Source organism: Amblyraja radiata, chromosome 10 (assembly GCF_010909765.2).
Source record: "Amblyraja radiata isolate CabotCenter1 chromosome 10, sAmbRad1.1.pri, whole genome shotgun sequence".
In the NCBI taxonomy this organism is placed as follows: Eukaryota; Metazoa; Chordata; class Chondrichthyes; order Rajiformes; family Rajidae; genus Amblyraja; species Amblyraja radiata.
The window spans coordinates 45,993,499-46,014,447 of record NC_045965.1 but is presented as its reverse complement, the minus strand read 5'-3'; the positions used below and the strand labels follow the sequence as shown (position 1 = coordinate 46,014,447).

The following is a 20,949-nucleotide window of genomic DNA, read 5'->3' as shown; positions in this document are numbered from 1 at the left end:
AATCTATCTTAATGATCTAATGTGTTCATCTTGTCACTCTATAAAGCAGTGTACACGCACTAAATTGAAAAAGATCAAGTCCAATAGTAGTAACAGTGCTTGCATTTATGTCATGGTCAGGATGTCCCAAAGAGCCTAATAGCCAATTGCTTTTATAATACATAAAACAACACTGCAAAATTTCAGAGCAAGGTCCCATTAGCAGCAAAGAGGTAAAGAAAGGTTGTTAACTGAGTGCTGCTTTCGAGAGATGCCAAGTGAGGTAAACAATGGCTAGTATGCTGCGTGAATTTTACTGCTTCTCCAAAAACACAGTTGAAATATTTATGTATCTACCTGCAAAAACAGATGGGACTCTGGTTCAGTGTTTTGTTGAAAAGTTAGCATATCTAAATCTCTAGACTCATAGAATGCACATGAGTGTTGGTCTAGACTTTTTGCTCATGTTTTTGGAATGGAACCTGGACCCACAACTTCCTTGATGGAGGTAAGAATGCTAATATTAAACCAGCTGGGTTCCTTTAAAAGTCAACATTTTCTGTAGTAGGAACAAGGTTCTCGACAGCTCTGGAAAAAAAATTGTACGTATGACAAATCAGAAGATAATTTAGAGGATTGACATTGTACCACTAACAAAGAAAATTCAGGGAAACTGTTTATAAAAAATATTTTTACCATTTATTAATTTAATTTCAGGAAATGTCTTTATTATTGTTGCAGTACACCTAAGTTGACTATCCGGTCACCAAAGCAAAGTTGGATTCCTCTCTACCTGTGCTTTAATCACTTTTGCATGAGTTTAAACACAGCACTAGTAGCAGTGATTGCCTTTTGATATTTTTACTATTTTAACAGCATGAATGGTTTCATGGTTAATCCATGGATAAAGATCGAATGTTAAAGAATTATCGTTCCCATGTTCTCTGTGAATAAAATATCAGATAAGTGTTGGATTTTGTAACTTTAAAGGGCGTCATCAGTCTGAAGAAGAGTCTCGACCCGAAACATCACCTATTCCTTCTCTCCAGAGATGCTGCCAGTCCCGCTGTGTTACTCCAGCATTTTGTGTCTATCTTCGGTGTAAACCAGCATCTGCAGTTCCTTCATGCACATAATTTTAATAAAAATTGTACCGTGTTGAATTTCTCTCAAAATTAGCTCTGATCCTTATTGTATGAGTTTAAAAACAGCATCAGCGTCTGCGATTAATATTTGAGTATTTTGCTGCCTCGGCATCATGGATGACTACATTGTTAATCCATGGATGAAAATCTGATGTTCAAGAATTCCAAGTCCCATATCCTTTGTGAGTGAGTTGTCAGCTGAGTGTGGGATGTTGTAACGTTGCAGTGTCCAGCTATTTTTGTGAGACATATGATTTACAATTCGGTCAATGTTTACATTAAAAAAAGCCAGCTATATATTAAGAATGGCTTTTAGATCCCAGAATACACGGGCAGGGCTAAAGGGTAGAAGTGCTGGGCCGAATGATGTTTTTGGCCCAACACCTTAGTAAAAGGCATTTGCAGATGTTTTTTGCTTTGATTCTTAGAGATGGTGGTGCCAACTGGTGGATGCCACATATCTCTTCACACCTTCCCCAGACTGAAAAAAAGGAGAAAGTGTAAAATTGTCCATTTTGACAAGAAATAAAAGTACGCGATCTAAATGATGAAAAGGTGCCGAGCTCTGAGATGCAGAGGGGTCTGCATGTGCCTGTGCTGCAAGTAATTAGGCAAATTAACAATGCTATCGCTAATTGCGAAGGGAAATGAAGGTTGGAAGGATGTGTTTCAATGATATAAGGCATTGATGTGACCACATATGTTAATGCATTTGAAGCAGCTCAGTGAATGTTTACTAGGCTGATCCTTGGAATTGTCAGCTTGTTTTATTAGAAAAGGTTGGACAGCTGGGTTTAGATATGCTGGAGTTTATAAGTGTGTGAAAGGATTGAAACCTATTAGATCATGAGAGGTCTTGACAATATATTCATGTAATAGGAGCAGAATTAGGCCAATTGGCCCATCAAGTCTACTCCGCCATCGATCATGGCTGATCTCTCAGCCATTGGGATAATGTGGATTTAGAGAAGATGTTTCCTCTTGCAGAGGAATCAGAAACTGGTCACTTTTTAATGGGGTTTTCCATTTAAGGCAGATAAGGTGATTTTTTTCCCTGTGAGTACTGAATCTTTGGAACTCTGCTCCTTAAAGGACAGTTAAGCAAGAAGCCTGGGAGCTTTTACAGGATATAAACCAATTTACATTCAGGTTGTACTGGGCAATATTCAGAGTTGGGCTGTGAAGCAGCAAAAAGGATGAATGTTATGCAAATGACAAGTAATGACCATCTCTGGCAGGACAGCATCTTACCAGCCACCCTGGGCATTCAACGCCAATCTTGGGTATTCTACGACAGGTTTCTCAGCTCCTGACATCCCAGAACCTTTTCAATATCTGCAAGGCACAAGCCAGAGTATTCCTGATGGAGTATTCTTCACTTGTTTGCATGTGTGCATCTCCAACAACTCTCAAGATGCTCGACATTATCAAGGATGAAAGTCTGCTTGATTAACACTCCTTTAAGATCATAAGTGATAGGAGCAGAATTAGGCCATTCGGCCCATTAAGCCTACTCCGCCATTCAATCATGGCTCATCTATCTCTCCCTACTAACCCCATTCTCCAACCTTCTCCCCATAACCTCTGACACTCGTACTAATCAAAAATCGATCTATCTTTGGCTTAAATATATCCACTGACTTAGCCTCCACAGCCATCTGTGGCAAAGAATTCCACAGATTCACTACCCTCTGATCTATCTCTCCTGACTTGGTCTCCAGTGGCAAAGAATTTCACAGATTCACCACCCCTCTGACTAAAGAAATTGCTCCTCATCTCCTTCCTAAAAGAACGTCCTTTAAGTCTGAGGCTATGATCTCTAGTCCTAGATTCTCCCACTGGTGGAAAACTCCACATCCACTTTATCCAAGCATCCTTTGGTACTCTCAATGCGGCTGCAGTGTGTTCTACAAAATGCACTACAGATATTCCTTGTCTGCTCTGTCAGCACCTCAAAAAGTCACAACCGCTCTCTCCAAAGTGGATGAAGCTCGCCAATGTAAGGGAACTTTTACAGGTTAGCTCCAAGTCACATACCATCCTGACTTGGAAAACATTGCCTTTTCTTCTTTCCCTGAAATCCAAAGCCAGCAGCAGTCTTGGAAATACCTTCTCAAGAGGACAGCAGCAGCTGCCCCTAACCTTCTTGAAGGGTATGAGGGATGGGCAGTAAATGCTGGTCATGCTGGCAAAGGCAACATACAAAAAATGACTAAAAAAAAAATGGTTTTGCATGCACTGTCTAACTCCATAACCACAACCACCACTTCCCCACCTGATATTTCATGCTGGATGGGATTAGATGTCATACACGTACTTACAGAGAGTGAAAGACACCGTACGGGCAGCAAGCCAGCTATTGATCCACTTCTCAAGAAGATTCTGCCCTCTGCATTCATTGATTTATTTTCAGTTTTGGTGAGACGAGAGTACACTCCATCTGGAGTACTCCTGACCTGTGCAGGCTTAGGAGCAAAATAAGTGGCAATGTGAATTGCATGTGGACTTGTTTTGCCAGATGTGTGATCAGGCACTAGGCATAAAGTCACAAGTGGATGCAACGTACCATGTGCAATGGCACGCCCTCCACCACCTACTCTTTCTTGAGGCTCCACTTTCCTAGCCCTGGGGCAGCTCAACCTCGAGGCCTGGTGTTCTACAAGGGGGAATTGTCATTGGGAGATAACCAGCTCTACCTGAGGCTCTAACCTTGGATCGCACGGTTGACCTTTTAACAGCTTGATTGCCAAAGGCCTTTAAACACTATCCCAATGTTCAAGAAACAGTTAGACAGGTACATGGATAGGACAGGTTTGGAGAGATATGGGCCAAGCACAGGCAGGTTGGACTAGTGTAGCTGGGACATGTTGATCGGTGTGGACAAGTTGGGCCGAAGGGCATGTTTCCACACTGTATCACTCTATGACTCCTTAAGCTCTCAGCTGGTTGGAGACATTTTAAAACCGTTAAAACAAATGTATATAATTTCACAAATGCCCAAAATACATTTACTTAGACTTCCAAGGGATGGAAACTTTTTAACGTTAAAGTAGTTAATGAAAATAATCAAAAAGTGCAAACCACTTGCTTGCACAAGCTTTTCACTCCAGCGAATGGGTTGGCACCATTACTTAAGCCACTCTCGGCATAAAGCAGAGGGTCAAGCATTGCGTTTCCTGATCCTCAGCTTTGCACTTTTATGCTCTTCCCCTGAATTATGTGTGGAGTGGGAGCACAGATGTGCTGGCATTTAACTTCCAGCTTTTATAGAAACATAGAAAATAGGTGCAGGAGTAGGCCATTCGACCCTTCGAGCCAGCACCGCCATTCAATTTGATCATGTCTGATCATCCAAAATCAGTACCCCGTTCCGGCTTTTTCTCCATATCCCTTGATTCCCTTAGCCCCAAGAGCTAAATCTAACTCTCTCTACGATCCTGCTCGATATTTTGCCCAGTTTGTACAGAACCCATCACACATCTGCAATGAATTCAATGAACAGGAGTTATTTCATGAAGTATATTTACACATTGCATGTTTTCAATTTTTTATGAAAATACTGTGTACACTGATCACTTTAAAGGGGTAAAAGCCACAACATGATATTTTTGCCTAAAGATGCAATAGAGGGTGACATTCTTTGTGTCATTTAACAGAAGCCACGCATCTTTACCTGTATTTATTTCACAGGAAAACACGCTGAATGAGTTCAGCAATTAAGGCTTGCTCTTTGCTTTCATTATGAAAGTGGCGTGTCTTTGTATTGATTCAGTCAACATAGTCAATGGATGTGACAGCAATTAGAAAAGCAAAACAGATGGCCCTCAGTCAAGAGAATTCAACTCTCATCAGATTATACTGAACCTTTGCATTTACAACTAGATCACATCTGGACTATTCATAGGTGTGACATGAATGTGTCATTTAAGACGCTGAAGGCAGGTGTAACAAAAACTTTTATTTTTAGTGCGGAAAGACAAGACATCTCGTTTTGAGGAGAAATAGCATGAGACTGTGTTCATAGAGGCCCAGAAATAAAGTCAGAGAGGAGTTCTTAACGTTTTAAAATCAGAGATCAACAGCTGTAGAAGTATTGGGAGCTGAAGTATTTGCAATAGAGAAAGATCACCAATATTTCCAGATGAGGAGAGGCCCAGTTTCATAGGAACAAATAAACTAGATGAAAATATAGTCAAGTGAATGAAGCAATGGAGTAATTTACCTTTTGCAGGGAGCTTTGATAGGATGATGGAGCTGGACTTTGTGAAAGCAGGGAAGTATCCTAAGAAAGAGTGCTACAAGAGGTTGAGAATGATTTTAAAATAAAATGAGGACACGGGTCTTAGATGAAATGGATGTCCTTTAACCTTGCATTTTGCATGGCTTCATATAGAAGAGGAATATACTACTGGAACTGATTCAAAGCATTAAACAACTTAGACAAATGTTAATGTTAAAAAATGCTTAATCTTACAAGAAATTGCTGTATGCTTGTACAGATTCTCTTTACAATATAAACCTTTTAGCTCACCTATCATGCTCCTCTCCCTCTCAAGGAACTTCAGTTTGCCTTGTTTCCACCCCCAATACCGTTGATGTCTTATTGCTCCCCTCTCTGAATCTCCCTATATATTCTCTCTCCGGTGTAGTATTGAAGCGTAATAAGTATTAAGAGGTATTGAGATGTAACTCAAGAGATTCATTGTTCATTCAATTATAACTATCATCTGAATCCAGAGATTATGGTCCTATATATGAAATGGTTTCAATAGTTCTGCTATGTATGAGATGGTTTATGGTTTGAACATACATTGGAATGGAACTTGCGGGGAAATGTTGCCAGTTTGATGCCAAGTTGACCCTGGGACAGGCAGCAAGTTTGGAGCTCCCAGGCAAACCATGACAAAGCAGAACTGTTGACTCAGTTTCCTAGTAATTCACCTGCTACCCACCAATAATAATAATAATAATAATACATTTTATTTTCGGGCGCCTTTCAAAGTCTCAAGGACACCTTACAGAAAATTAACAGAAGAGAAAAAACATATAGTTGGAGTAAAATAAATAATAAGGACATCACCAATACACAAATTAAAGACAGAAATCGCTCCAAAGACAAAAAATCAAAAAACACAATGTGAAAGAGAGAGCGGCGGCAGCTAAAGCGCGCCAGCGTCCACTCTCCCTTCCGACAGCCATCTTGGACACAGACTAACATATTAACTTACACACAGGAAAAAATCATCCCCCCACAGTGGTTACCACTGTGGGGGAAGGCACAATGTCCAGTCCCCATCCCCAGTTCACCCAAAGTCAGGCCTATTGAGGCCACCGCTATTGCCTCTACGGAGGCCCGATGTTCCTGGCTGTTCTGGCCGGGTGGTGTTGCCCCGGCGTCGGGAGAGTCCTCTCAGCGGCTGGGCCACCTGGAACGGCCGCTTCCTAGCTGGGGACCGCGGCTTCCGGAGCCGACAAGGCCGCGCCGGGTTGGAGCTCCCAGGCTCCCGATGTTAGAGTCGGCGCCGCCCGCTCCGCTCCGCAGACCCGCAGCCCGGAGGTGTTGATCTCGGCGGTCACAGCTCACCGGAGCTCCAGCGCGTCGATCCAGCGCGGCGATCCAGGCAAGGCATCGCCCGCTCCGCTCCACGATAGCGCTCCAGCGCTGTGCTGCCACCGAAGCCGAGGTGCTGGGCGGTCCCCGCCAGGAAACGGCGCTCCACGCCCGCTGGTAGGCCACGAGGACGGGTCGACAGGGCAGCCTGGAGAAAAAGCTGCCTCAGCGACCAGGTAGGGACCTAGAAGTATAATTACCCCCTACCCCCCACATTAAAAAGTCCATTTCTCCAACGGACGAAGCACAGGACTAAAAGGGCTTTCTCACGGTGCGACCTGACCCAAGACCTAACAAGAGTTTGACACCTGGGAACCTCCTGCGATAACAGTACAGCATTCGTGGACCACCGAGGACCTCCGTGGCGCTATCGTGTAACTTTGTAAGGTCGGGAGAAAATTCAAACATTTTTTAATTTCTCCAAGAGTGACTTGAGCAGGTGACGTTTCGGATTGGGAGACCCTTCTTCAGACCCGAAACTCTCGAGCCGAAACGTCACCTATTCATTCTCTCCAGAGATGCTGCTTGACCCGATGAAGTGCTCCAGTTTTTTGTGTGTCTATCTTCGGGTTAAAGCAGCATCTGCAGTTCCTTCCAACACACGGCGCAACCTTGCCTCTACTTCCTTGTACTGCGGGGAGATTCAAATCGAAGCAATTTGTCTTAAGAGCAAAGCGGCGAGTTGCTTTTCGAGACCCTTCTTCCCGCACCCCAGAGAGCATTGTAATCACCCCGCGCACCCCCCCCCCCCCCCCCCCACCCTTCCCTTCCTCCACACCCCAAGCCCCCTTTACCATATAACCATATAACAATTACAGCACGGAAACAGGCCATCTCGACCCTTCTAGTCCGTGCCGAACACATAATCTCCCCTAGTCCCATATACCTGCGCTCAGACCATAACCCTCCATTCCTTTCCCATCCATATAACTATCCAATTTATTTTTAAATGATAAAAACGAACCTGCCTCCACCACCTTCACTGGAAGCTCATTCCACACAGCTACCACTCTCTGAGTAAAGAAGTTCCCCCTCATGTTACCCCTAAACTTCAGTCCCTTAATTCTCAAGTCATGTCCCCTTGTTTGAATCTTCCCTACTCTCAGTGGGAAAAGCTTTTCCACGTCAACTCTGTCTATCCCTCTCATCATTTTAAAAACCTCTATCAAGTCCCCCCTTAACCTTCTGCGCTCCAAAGAATAAAGCCCTAACTTGTTCAACCTTTCTCTGTAACTTAGTTGCTGAAACCCAGGCAACATTCTAGTAAATCTCCTCTGTACTCTCTCTATTTTTTGACATCCTTCCTATAATTAGGCGACCAAAATTGTACACCATACTCCAGAATTGGCCTCACCAATGCCTTGTACAATTTTAACATTACATCCCAACTTCTATACTCAATGCTCTGATTTATAAAGGCCAGCACACCAAAAGCTTTCTTTACCACCCTATCTACATGAGATTCCACTTTCAGGGAACTGTGCACAGTTATTCCCAGATCCCTCTGTTCACCTACATTCTTCAATTCCCTACCATTTACCATGTACGTCCTATTTTGATTTGTCCTGCCAAGATGTAGCACCTCACACTTATCAGCATTAAACTCCATCTGCCATCTTTCAGCCCACTCTTCCAACTGGCATAAATCTCTCTGTAGACTTTGAAACTCTACTTCATTACCCGCAACCCCACCTATCTTAGTATCATCTGCATACTTACTCATCCAATTTACCACGCCATCGTCCAGATCATTGATGTACATGACAAACAACAGTGGACCCAACACAGATCCCTGTGGCACCCCACTCGTCACTGGCCTCCAACCTGACAAACAACCATCCACCATTACTCTCTGGCATCTCCCATTCAGCCACTGTTGAATCCATCTTGCTACTCCACCATTAATACCCAACCATTGAACCTTCTTAACCAACCTTCCATGAGGAACCTTGTCAAAGGCCTTACTGAAGTCCATATACACAACATCCACTGCTTTACCCTCATCAATTTCCCGAGTAACATCTTCAAAAAATTCAAGAAGATTAGTTAAACATGACCTTCCAGGCACAAATCCATGTTGACTGTTCCTAATCAGACCCTGTTTATCCAGATGCTTATATATATTATTATCTCTAAGTATTCTTTCCATTAATTTGCCCACCACTGACGTCAAACTAACAGGTCTATAATTGCTAGGTTTACTCTTAGACCCCTTTTTAAACAATGGAACAACATGCGCAGTACGCCAATCCACTATTCCCGTTTCTAATGACATTTGAAATATTTCTGCCATAGCCCCTGCTATTTCTACACTAACTTCCCTCAATGTCCTAGGGAATATCCTGTCCGGACCTGGAGACTTATCCACTTTTATATTTCTCAAAAGTGTCAGTACTTCCTCTTCTTTGATCCTCATAGTTTCCATAGCTACTCTACTTGTTTCCCTTACCTCACATAATTCAATATCCTTCTCCTTGGTGAATACCGAAGAAAAGAAACTGTTCAATATCTTCCCCATCTCTTTTGGCTCTGCAGATAGTTGGCCACTCTGACTCTCTAATGGACCAATTTTATCCCTCGTTATCCTTTTGCTATTAATATAGCGGTAGAAACCCTTCGGATTTACTTTTACCTTACTTGCCAAAGCAACCTCATATCTTCTTTTAGCTTTTCTAATTTCTTTCTTAAGATTCTTTTTACATTCTTTATACTCCTCAAGCACCTCATTTACTCCATGCTGCCTATAACTATTGTAGGTCTCCCTCTTTTTCCGAACCAAGTGTCCAATTTCCCTTGAAAACCATGGCTCTTTACAATTTTTACGATTTCCTTTCAACCGAACAGGGACATAAAGATTCTGTACTCTTAAAATTTCACCTTTAAATGTACTCCATTTCTCTTCCACATCTTTCCCATAAAACAAACTGTCCCAATTTACTCCTTTTAAATCCTTTCGCATCTCCTCAAAGTTAGCCTTTCTCCAATCAAAAATCTCAACCCTAGGTCCAGTTTTGTCCCTCTCCATAATTATATTGAAACTAATGGTATTGTGATCACTGGACCCGAACTGTTCCCCAACGCATACCTCTGCCACCTGACCCATCTCATTTCCTAACAGGAGGTCCAGTACCGCCCCTTCTCTAGTAGGTACTTCTATGTATTGTTGCAAAAAACTATCCTGCACACATTTTACAAACTCCAACCCATCCAGCCCATTTACAGAATGTGTTTCCCAGTCTATGTGTGGAAAATTGAAATCTCCCACAATCACTACCTTGTGCTTACTACTAATATCTGCAATCTCCTTACATATTTGCTCTTCCAATTCTCGCTCCCCATTTGGTGGTCTATAATACACCCCTATAAGTGTTGCTACCCCTTTCCCATTTCTCAGTTCCACCCAAATAGCCTCCCTAGACGAGCCCTCTAATCTATCCTGCCAAAGCACTGCTGTAATATCTTCCCTGATAAGCAATGCAACACCTCCACCTCTTGCCCCTCCAATTCTATCACACCTGAAGCAATGAAATCCTGGAATATTTAGTTTCCAATCACAGCCCTCCTGCAACCATGTTTCACTGATCGCCACAACATCATACTTCCAGGTGTCAATCCAGGCTCTAAGTTCATCCACTTTTCTTACAATGCTCCTAGCATTAAAATATACACATTTAAGAAACCCACCCTCTCTTATTCTCTGATTATTTTCTTTTTCTTCTCTCTCCCCTACATTTTGGGTCAGAGTGCTACCATTCTCTGCCCCCTGCTTCACACACTGACTGCTAGCTTTCCCAATTTGAGTCCCTCCCCCCAACCATACTAGTTTAAAGTCTCCCCAGTAGCCTTTGCAAATCTCCCCGCCAGGATATTGGTCCCCCTTGAGTTCAAGTGCAACCCGTCCTTTCTGTACAGGTCGCACCTTCCCCAAAAGAGGTCCCAATGATCCAGAAACTTGAATCCATACCCACTGCACCAGTCTCTCATCCACGCATTTATCCTCCACCTCGCTCCATTCCTACTCTCACTGTCGCGTGGCACAGGCAGTAATCCTGAGATTGTTACCTTTCCAGTCCTTCTCCTTAACTCTCTACCTAACTCCCTAAATTCTTCTTTCAGGACCTCTTCTCTTTTTTTACCTATGTCGTTGGTACCTATATGCACCACAACCTCAGGCTCCTCTCCCTCCCATTTCAGGATTTCTTGAACACGTTCAGACACATCCCTGACCCTAGCACCAGGGAGGCAAACTACCATCCGGGACTCCTGTCTGCGTCCACAGAATCGCCTATCCGACCCCCTGACTATAGAGTCCCCTATTACAATTGCCCTCCTCTTGTTTTCCTTACCCTTCTGAGCAACAGGAACGGTCTCTGTGCCAGAGGCCCGGCCGCTGTCGCTGCCCCCAGGTAGGCTGTCTCCCCCACCCTTACTCAAACACGAGTACTTATTTTCAAGGTGTACAGCCACCGGGGTACTCACCAGTCCCTGCCTCTGCCCATTGCCCTTCCTAACTGTGACCCAGTTTTCTGTCTCCCGTGGTCTTGGAGTGACCACCTCCCTGTAACTCCTTTCTATGACCTCCTCGCTCTCCCTGAGCAGACAGAGGTCATCGAGTTGCTGCTCCAGGTTCCTAACGCGGTCCCTTAGGAGCCCCATCTCGACGCACCTGGCGCAGATGTGGACGTCTGGAGAGCACTCAGACTCCATGACCTCCCACATCTGACATCCAGAACAGTAAACTGCCCTGGCCCTCATTCTCCCCCTTATCCGAATACAATAAAGCCTTACCCGGGATACAAGCCAATCAGCTGCTTCCTCTGATCCACTTCCACCAATCAGAGGCTTCCACCAGAATCCTTCTCTGGAAGTGAGATGGAACGTTACAGATTTGGGTACACTTACAGCTCAAGGTAACTCCTCCTCTCACCAACGGCTCCCCGGGCCTCTGTAAACGCAAGCCCCGCGCTGTTTTTATACTTACAGCTCAAGGTAACTCCTCCTCTCACCAACGGCTCCCCGGGCCTCTGTAAACGCAAGCCCCGCGCTGTTTTTATACTTACAGCTCAAGGTAACTCCTCCTCTCACCAACGGCTCCCCGGGCCTCTGTAAACGCAAGCCCCGCGCTGTTTTTATACTTACAGCTCCAGGTAAGTCCTCCTCTCACCAACGGCTCCCCGGGCCTCTGTAAACGCAAGCCCCGCGCTGTTTTTATACTTACAGCTCCAGGTAAATCCTCCTCTCACCAACGGCTCCCCGGGCCTCTGTAAACGCAAGCCCCGCGCTGTTTTTATACTTACAGCTCCAGGTAAGTCCTCCTCTCACCAACGGCTCCCCGGGCCTCTGTAAACGCAAGCCCCGCGCTGTTTTTATACTTACAGCTCCAGGTAAGTCCTCCTCTCACCAACGGCTCCCCGGGCCTCTGTAAACGCAAGCCCCGCGCTGTTTTTATACTTACAGCTCCAGGCAACTCCTCCTCTCACCAACGGCTCCCCGGGCCTCTGTAAACGCAAGCCCCGCGCTGTTTTTATACTTACAGCTCCAGGCAACTCCTCCTCTCACCAACGGCTCCCCGGGCCTCTGTAAACGCAAGCCCCGCGCTGTTTTTATACTTACAGCTCCAGGCAACTCCTCCTCTCACCAACGGCTCCCCGGGCCTCTGTAAACGCAAGCCCCGCGCTGTTTTTATACTTACAGCTCCAGGCAACTCCTCCTCTCACCAACGGCTCCCCGGGCCTCTGTAAACGCAAGCCCCGCGCTGTTTTTATACTTACAGCTCCAGGCAACTCCTCCTCTCACCAACGGCTCCCCGGGGACTCTGTAAACGCAAGCCCCGCGCTGTTTTTATACTTACAGCTCCAGGCAACTCCTCCTCTCACCAACGGCTCCCCGGGCCTCTGTAAACGCAAGCCCCGCGCTGTTTTTATACTTACAGCTCCAGGTAAGTCCTCCTCTCACCAACGGCTCCCCGGGCCTCTGTAAACGCAAGCCCCGCGCTGTTTTTATACTTACAGCTCCAGGCAACTCCTCCTCTCACCAACGGCTCCCCGGGCCTCTGTAAACGCAACCCCCTTTAATACCTATTACTCACCTTATGTCCCCTCTGTCAAGCTTCCGGGTTTACCGCTCGCAGGAGTTCCCACGGTACCCGCAAGAGTCATTACGGATATCGCACGGGTATTGCACTGGCATCTGCTTCATACAATGTTGCAACGCTCACCAAAAAGTGCTCAAGTCACTCTTGGAGAAATTCAAAAATGTTTGAATTTTCTCCTGACCTTACAAAGTTACACGATAGCGCCACGGAGGTCCTCGGTGGTCCACGAATGCCGTACTGTTATCGCAGGAGGTTCCCAGATGTTAAACTCTTGTTAAGTCTTGGGTCAGGTCGCACCGTGAGAATGGGCCATTACTAAAAACTTCCAAAAAAAAAGTGATTTAAACGGACGGCTGCTGATTAGCAGCCGTTCCCCAAGATGGCTCCTCCACCAATGTGAGCTGGAATGTCAACTTAATATAGTTCCCCTGCAGTAGCACTGAGGAATCTATCTATACAGAGAGTGGTGAATCTGTGGAATTCTCTGCCACAGAAGGTAGTTGAGGCCAGTTCATTGGCTATATTTAAGAGGGAGTTAGATGTGGCCCTTGTGGCTAAAGGGATCAGGGGGTATGGAGAGAAGGCAGGTACAGGATACTGAGTTGGGTGATCAGCCATGATCATATTGAATGGCGGTGCAGGCTCGAAGGGCCGAATGGCCTACTCCTGCACCTATTTTCTATGTTTCTATCTACTAAACATGTGCAGAAAGAGTTAGCTAATTCAACCATAAGGAACAACTGAGATTTAAAGGTAAGCTTGAGGTAGTATTTTTGTATTTGATTGATTACAGATGTAACTAAGGGATTTGATTTTTAAATTTGATTTAAATCTGTTTAATGGAATTTTAATCTTTCAGAAACATTCATTGTATTGACAGCAATAACAACTGGTAAAGCTTAATCTTTACCAGCTGTCTTGGTTTAGGTTTATTATTGTACTCTGACAATGTTGTTATTCAATAAAGATATTCCATCCATAATAGATGCAGAGTGCAGAATATAGTTCTCAGCATGATTGCGCAACAGTTCCAGAGACAAAGTCCAATGTCCACAATGAGGAAGGAGAATCGGATAGTATCCTAGCTTATGGAAGTGCCTTTCAGAAGTCTGATAACCAAGGAGAAGTGTGTTTCCATCATTTCATGGACTTATTCCTCCCCCCCCCTCGCCCCTTTGCCCCTTTGGTTACATCATGCCGGGTCTTGCCATTTTGTATGACAGATATGAGCAGTAACTCAACATCAGTGATACCTTAAAGTTAGAAGGTAGACACAAAATGCTGGAATAACTCAGCGGGTGAGGCAGCATCTATGGAGAGAAGGAATGGGTGATGTTAAGGTCTCGACCTGAAACGTCGCCCATTCCTTCTCTCCATAGAATCTGCCTCACCCGCTGAGTTTCGCCAACATTTTGTGTCTACCTTCGATTTTACTAGTATCTGCAGTACTTTCTTCCACCTTAGTTAGAAATCTGTAGTGGAGATAAAAATTGTGGACAGTAAATTCCGGCCTGCAGCACAACACCACAGATTTCATTGACATTGCTGTGATCTGACTGTTGGCGCCAAAGAGTTCATGCTTCTTGTGTCACTGCTGCAACGTATTGAAGTAATTCTGAGTCATTTACCAGGAAGTTCTCTGAATTATAGTATGATTCTCAAATTAAGTATTCTTTGGGTGTATTTGTTGTATGCATTTTTTTTAAATTGCTGGATGCATCAACTTTCCTGTGATGTTGTTGATACATTTGTCATTATTTTGCAGAATAACACTGAAAGGTATGAAAGTATCCCGACCAGACTCCAGGATTGGAAAATACCGAATGATAAAGCATGAACGAGACAAGCACAATGAACCCAACCCCCAGAGGTAGGTTTGACACGGACATTTACACCCACTTACCTAAAGACTCCATAACACTGAGCCGTTGATCTAATGGATGTTGAGCATTTCCAACTAGCAGTGCCTCTGATTGACCGGGAAGCAGAAAAACCAAGCTAGCATCAAACCCTCTGAGTGACGATGGTGTGATGTGTACATTTCAGACTATGCTTTGCATAGAGTAGAAAAATATGTCTCATCATTGTTCTCGTCCATAAAACCTTCAGTAAATTATTAAACTATTCTTTAATAATTTACTGAAAATATTTACTGAAATGTTTTTAACTTAGAACTGACCATGCGGAGTTTTTTTGTAGACTATCAAACCATGGCCGTAGGTTTAAACCAGTGTGGAGATAGTACAGATGGACATAATGGAAGCTCCAACATTAATTGACCTCAGAGCTGTTTTAACAGTCGGTCTTCATGGGTGCTCCTGCTCACCTAACCGAACAGGTTGGGGGCAGTCAACACATGGGAGGAACAAACCTCAGCCACCAAGTGCAACTGAAGGGACATGTAAACAACTGGCTTGAGATTTGGGAGGGAGGGGGTTGGGGGAGAGGGGGGGGGGGGGGGGGGGGGGGGAATCTCATGCTCTGCAATAAGGGAACCCAGTAGCGATGAGACCAAAATCTTTCCGTTGGTACCTCAGTTCTTGGACACATTTGACCTAGAGTCACACTTAATGGAAACAGGTCCTCTGGCCACCAAATTCATGCTGACCATCAGGCACCCATCTAACTAATGCTACATTAATCCCACTTTATTCACCCCATATTTGCACCAGTTCAAAGATAGACACAAAATGCTGGAATAACTCAGTGGGTCAGGTAGTATCTCTGGAGATAATTGATAGGTGATGTTTTGCGTCGGGACTCTTCTTCAGACTGATTGGAGTGGGGAGGGGGGGAGAGGCGGGGGGGGAGACAAATCAGCGCCGGCAACAGATGACCGAGGTGGAGAAACACTTTTTCTCACAGAGAATTGTGAGTCTGTGGAATTCTCTGCCTCAGAGGGCAGTGGAGGCCGGTTCTCTGGATACTTTCAAGAGAGAGCTAGATAGGGCTCTTAAAGATAGCAGAGTCAGGGGATATGGGGAGAAGGCAGGAATGGGGTACTGATTGGGGATGATCAGCCATGCTCACATTAAATAGCGGTGCTGGCTCGAAGGGCCGAATGGCCTACCCCTGCACCTATTGTCTATTGTTCCCATATATGTTGATTGTTGGCTAAAGACGGTGTGAGCCCATGAATGATACATCATTATGAACCATGGCACTGGTTAATGGACTTTAATGGAGGAAGGAGTGCGGGGTGAGGGGAGGGAGGTGTTTGTAGAAGTTACTTAAAATTCAACATGCATACCGTTAGGTTGTAAGCTGTCAAGGGAAATATGAGGTGCTGTTCCTCCAATTTGTGTGTGGCTTCATTCTTACAGTGGAGGAGGCCTAGGACAGGAAGGTCTGAATGGGAAGGGATATTAAAGTGGTAAACAAGTTGACCGAGCATAAGTGTTTAGCAAAACGGTCACCGTGTCTACACTTTGTCTCACCATTGTACAGGGGCCCACATTGGGAACATCGGATGCAGTAGATGAGGTTTTATTTCATTTCCATCTGTTTACCCAGGTTCTATACCGCTCGAAGCACAAGGGGAAATTTAGAATCTTTAGGAAATGCAGCACTGTAATGAAACTCGCATGGTTAATGGGAGAACGTGCGAACTCCACACACACAACATCAGAAAGCAGCATTGAAACCCTGTCACAGCAGTCATGAGATGGCTGCTCCACTAGCTACACCATTGTACTGTCCCAAAGATGTGCTAAGGTGGATATAAAAATTGTAACTGCCTGGGTTTGTTGCAGCCCCAGATTTCTTGCAAAGCTACAAAGACTGCTTAACCTGGCCGGCCGGCAGTTATAAAGGTAACGGGGCCTCTTGGGCTGATCTACCTGTTCAAAGATGGATCTCTGCAACCTTTTCCTAAAAAACAGATTATTGGGTTTGGAGTAGAACATAACGCTCCCACGCTTGGATCAGCGGTGTGTAGGGTCCCGCCACTCAGCATGGAGTTGACTAGGCCTGGGGCAGGTGTGTTCCTTTCTCGTGGGGCAATGCCGAACACAGGAAGCTCACCACTGAACACAAATTCTGGCTGTTTTTGTACAAGATGTAAAGTGCGCCTGTCAGCAGCTTCACAGTGCGACTGTCTTTTTCCATATCCCTCACTCTAGGAGTTCTCGGCAAAGGATTTAATGATCGATGTATGTGGTCTCTTTTAGGTCAGTGCTGTAGGGGATTGTGATTTACACTGTATCTTCTTGCATTGACAGGCGAGCTTCAGTGCATTACTAGTGATTGTAATTAACTTTTCTAATCTCTGTCAAACCCAAATATGCAGCAGTGTATGGAACAAATACGTTGTTAACTGAGCAGAACATCAAATCAGATCACGTATGGGCAAAGGTCTCTGGGTATCTGGAAAGGTAAATCAAGGCATGAAGCTATTTTCTGAAATTAGCGGTAGAATTGCCACCATACGGCGGCAGAGCACTGTAATGGGAATTCAGATGGCCATTGAAGTGCAGCTCTCCTAAGCCACCTCAGGCTGACAACAGTGTATTCTGCTTAAAGATAGACACAAAATGCTGGACTTACTCAGCGGGACAGGCAGCATCTCTGGAGGGAAGGAATGGATGACGTTTCGGATCAAGACCCTTCTTCAGATTGGTTAGGCATAAAGGAAACAAGAGATATAGGCAATGAACTAGAGAGATAAAGAGCAATGAATGAAAGATATGCAAAAAAAGTAATGATGATAAAGGCCATTGTTAGCTGTTTGTAGGGTGAAAACTTCACCTAATTCTGCTCCATTATCACTGACACTCGCGTGTTTATAAGAAATGAAGCTCCTGTGACATACTTTTCGGATCTGCATATCTAAGCACAATAAAATAAATAAAGCGGGAAAATTGCAAACATTTAAAGGGAACAGTGGCGGCACGGTGACACAGCGGTAGAATTGCCATCGTACAGCGGCAGAGACCTGGTTTTGATCCTGACTATGGGTGCTACCTGTCCAGAGTTTGTACATTCCCACCTGTGACCACATGGGTCTTCTCTGCGTGTTTCATTTCCTCCCACATTCCAACGTCATGTAGATTTGAAGGTTATTAGTCTTCTGTAAATTGTCCCCAGTGCCGAGGATATAAGGAGATTGTTGGTCGGCCTGGACTCAGTGGGCCAAAGGGCCTGTTTCCACACTGCGCCTCTAAACTAAACTAAATATGCCAAAGTGAACTGACTCAAGATACTCAGCATATTTTCCTTGTATTGAGGAACCAATTAAGATTTAATCACACTGGTGGATATGGAGTCATGTCCAGGCCAATATGGGCAAGGATGGCAGATCTCCAAGGCTGATGCAAATTAGTCAACCAGATGGATTTTTACAACAACCGACTAGTTTCATCGTCACCATTTCTGAAACTTGCTTTTTATGGCAGATTTAATTTCACCAGCTGCTGCTGTGATGGGTTTTGATCTAATGGGTTGAGACCAATGACTATGGGTTCCAGATCAGAGTGCAGTCACTTTGCCACTCTACCTCCCACATCTTATTTGGTTCCTCTTATTCAGACATGTACAACCTTGTACGTGGCGGGAGGTGGCAAAAAAACATTTGCCTTTTAGGCAGCGTGAGCAGGTAGAAGTCATATCATCAGGAAAGAATGAGACAGCTTATGTAAATAACATTATGAGAGGCATAGACAGGGCTGACAGTCAGAACCTTTTTCCCAAGGTGGAAATGTCAAAGACTAGAGGGCATAGCTTTAAGGTGAGGGGAGAAAAGAAAATGTGCAGGGCAAGATATTTTACATAGAGTGGTGAGTGCCTGGATCTTGTTGGTAATGCTTACTGATTGCAGTAAAAAGGGAAGCCACTTACTTCATTGAATCCACGCTGGCTCCATGGTATCCCCCTCTTCTTATTTCCCCAATCGCCTTCAACATTTGTTCTTCTCGCACATGCCCCATCAACTCCTCCTTGAAGTTTTTTTTAAAGTTTTAAACTGGCAACGGACTCATTCCCCTATATCCACCCAACTCCAACCCCCATCTGGGGTTACATGGTATTGAAGTCTCTTATTTACTATTTAATGGAGAATGCAGCATGGGGGAGGGGCACGAAGGAAAAAATAAATCTCTTGACATTGGGGGTGGTGGGCTGAAGTTTATGAACTGCTGTGTTAAAGGATTTAACTTGTGTCGACAAAACCTTGGGTCAATTTTGCATTCTACTTTACTCCGGATTCAAACTGGTCCTGATTGTGTTTTCTTGTTCAATTTAATCTGGTGCTAGGACGATGCTAAGTTAACAGTATTTGTAAATAGCCCCCATCTCACATTGACCCGTTATCAACTGTGCAGAAAACTTAAGAAAGAACATCTGATGGAAATAAGACTTTCTCCAAGTGCTCCCAAGAGCATTATGATTGTGGCTGCAAATTGGACAGCCATGGTGCAAGATTGCATATCGATTGCCCCATTTACCAGAATGTAGAGGGAGTAGTTAGTTGTAGTTGTTGCTTTAATCTGTGCAGTTGACAAGGGAGAACGAGCAAACAAAAGGAGAACAGCTTGTGTATTACTTTGCCTGCCCTGAACAGTTCCTAGAACCGTACATGGCTGGTCTATGGTCCTGAGGGTAAGATGACACTTAGGGCCACTGCTACCTCTATCCATGTGCACAGATAATATCACTGGCAGATTTGTTGACACAAATATCCATCTATCTATATCTGCTGAACTCACTCAGGCTTGCTTAACAGACAGTTGAAATAGTAATCTTCTGTGCCTGGGAACATGCCCTCATGCATTGCTTGGATTGGCATGCCATCTGCTCCTGCAATGGGCAAAATGGTGGAAAAAAATCTTGAGCCTTGCAGTCAGGCTAGCCGACAGTTACGTGAGCGAGCCAAGCATTGTTAACTGAAGAACAACATTACAGATGCTGTAAATCTACAACAGAAAATGCCAAAGTCGTTCAACAAGTCAGTCAGCATTCATGAAGGAAATGCAAAGCAGACAGTTCTCACGGCAAGGAGCTGAATCGAAACATCTGTTTAATTTCTCCAGTATTTTCTGTTCCCGTTTTTTGTTAATGTTTTACCGAGGGAACCTCCATGCTGCAGGTGCATACTTCAGCTTGAAGCTTTCTCACAGTCCTAGCTTTCTAGTCATGCCTACTATGTTCTGTTGTGCTGAAGCAAAGCAAGAATTTCATTGTCCTATCAGGGACACATGACAATAAACTCACTTGAACTTGAACTTTGCATTTCTCCATTTTGTGTAAATCCTTGCGCACCATTAATGCAAAAGTGTGTAGAAAGGAACAGCAGATGCCGGTTTACACCGAAGGTAGACACAAAATGGGGGGGAGGGAGTGGGATTGGTTATTGCCGATAGTCCACTATAACCAAGTGAGGTGGGTAAAGTTTAACCCAAGGCTGAGAGGCAAGAATTGCGGCATTGTGGGGGATTACACAAGCGCGAATTCACAGGCCGGGGAGCTGCTGAGCCCCCGGCCCACACGCGGTGCTCCAGGAAGTGTCCGGTACTCATGGCCCTTTAAGCTGCTTGCTCCCTCCACTCCCACGACTGAAAGCATGCTATGTGGCACAGCTCAGTGGGTAACTGGCAGAGGTGGAGGGGTGGGGGGCGGTGATGCGATGGGGGTCTTGGACCAGTATGCCCAATATCTGCTATATAGAGGGTAGACAAAAGTGCTGGAGAAACTCAGCGGGTGCAGCAGCATCTATGGAGCGAAGGAAATAGGCAACGTTTCGCGCCGAAACCCTTCTTCAGACTGATGGAGGGTGGGGGGGGGGGGGGGGGGGGGGTGAAGAAAGGAAAAAGGAGGAGGAGGAGCCCGAAGGCTGAGGGAGAGCTAGGAAGGGGAGCAGACAGCAAGGGCTAACGGAATTAGGATAATTCAATGTTTATACCACTAGGGTGCAGACTGCCCAAGCGGAATATGAGGTGCTGTTCCTCCAATTTCCGGTGTTGCTCACTCTGGCCATGGAGGAGGCCCAGGACAGAGAGGTCGGATACGGAATGGGAGGGGGAGTTGAAGTGCTGAGCCACCGGGAGGTCAGGTTGGTTAATGCGGACCGAAGGAGGTGTTCGGCAAAACGATCGGCAAGCCTACGCTTGGTCTCACCGATGTAGATC

At 45.0% G+C, this 20,949-nt stretch overlaps 1 protein-coding gene across 1 annotated transcript in view; it reads left to right on the top strand.

The window, feature by feature from the left end:
• Positions 1-20,949, top strand: part of b4galt2 (beta-1,4-galactosyltransferase 2) — a 320,832-nt gene that overhangs the window by 272,920 nt on the left and 26,963 nt on the right. The window contains exon 6 of the mRNA XM_033028726.1: positions 14,595-14,699. Coding sequence (XP_032884617.1) covers positions 14,595-14,699 — 105 coding nt within the window. The remainder of the gene's footprint in view (positions 1-14,594; positions 14,700-20,949) is intronic.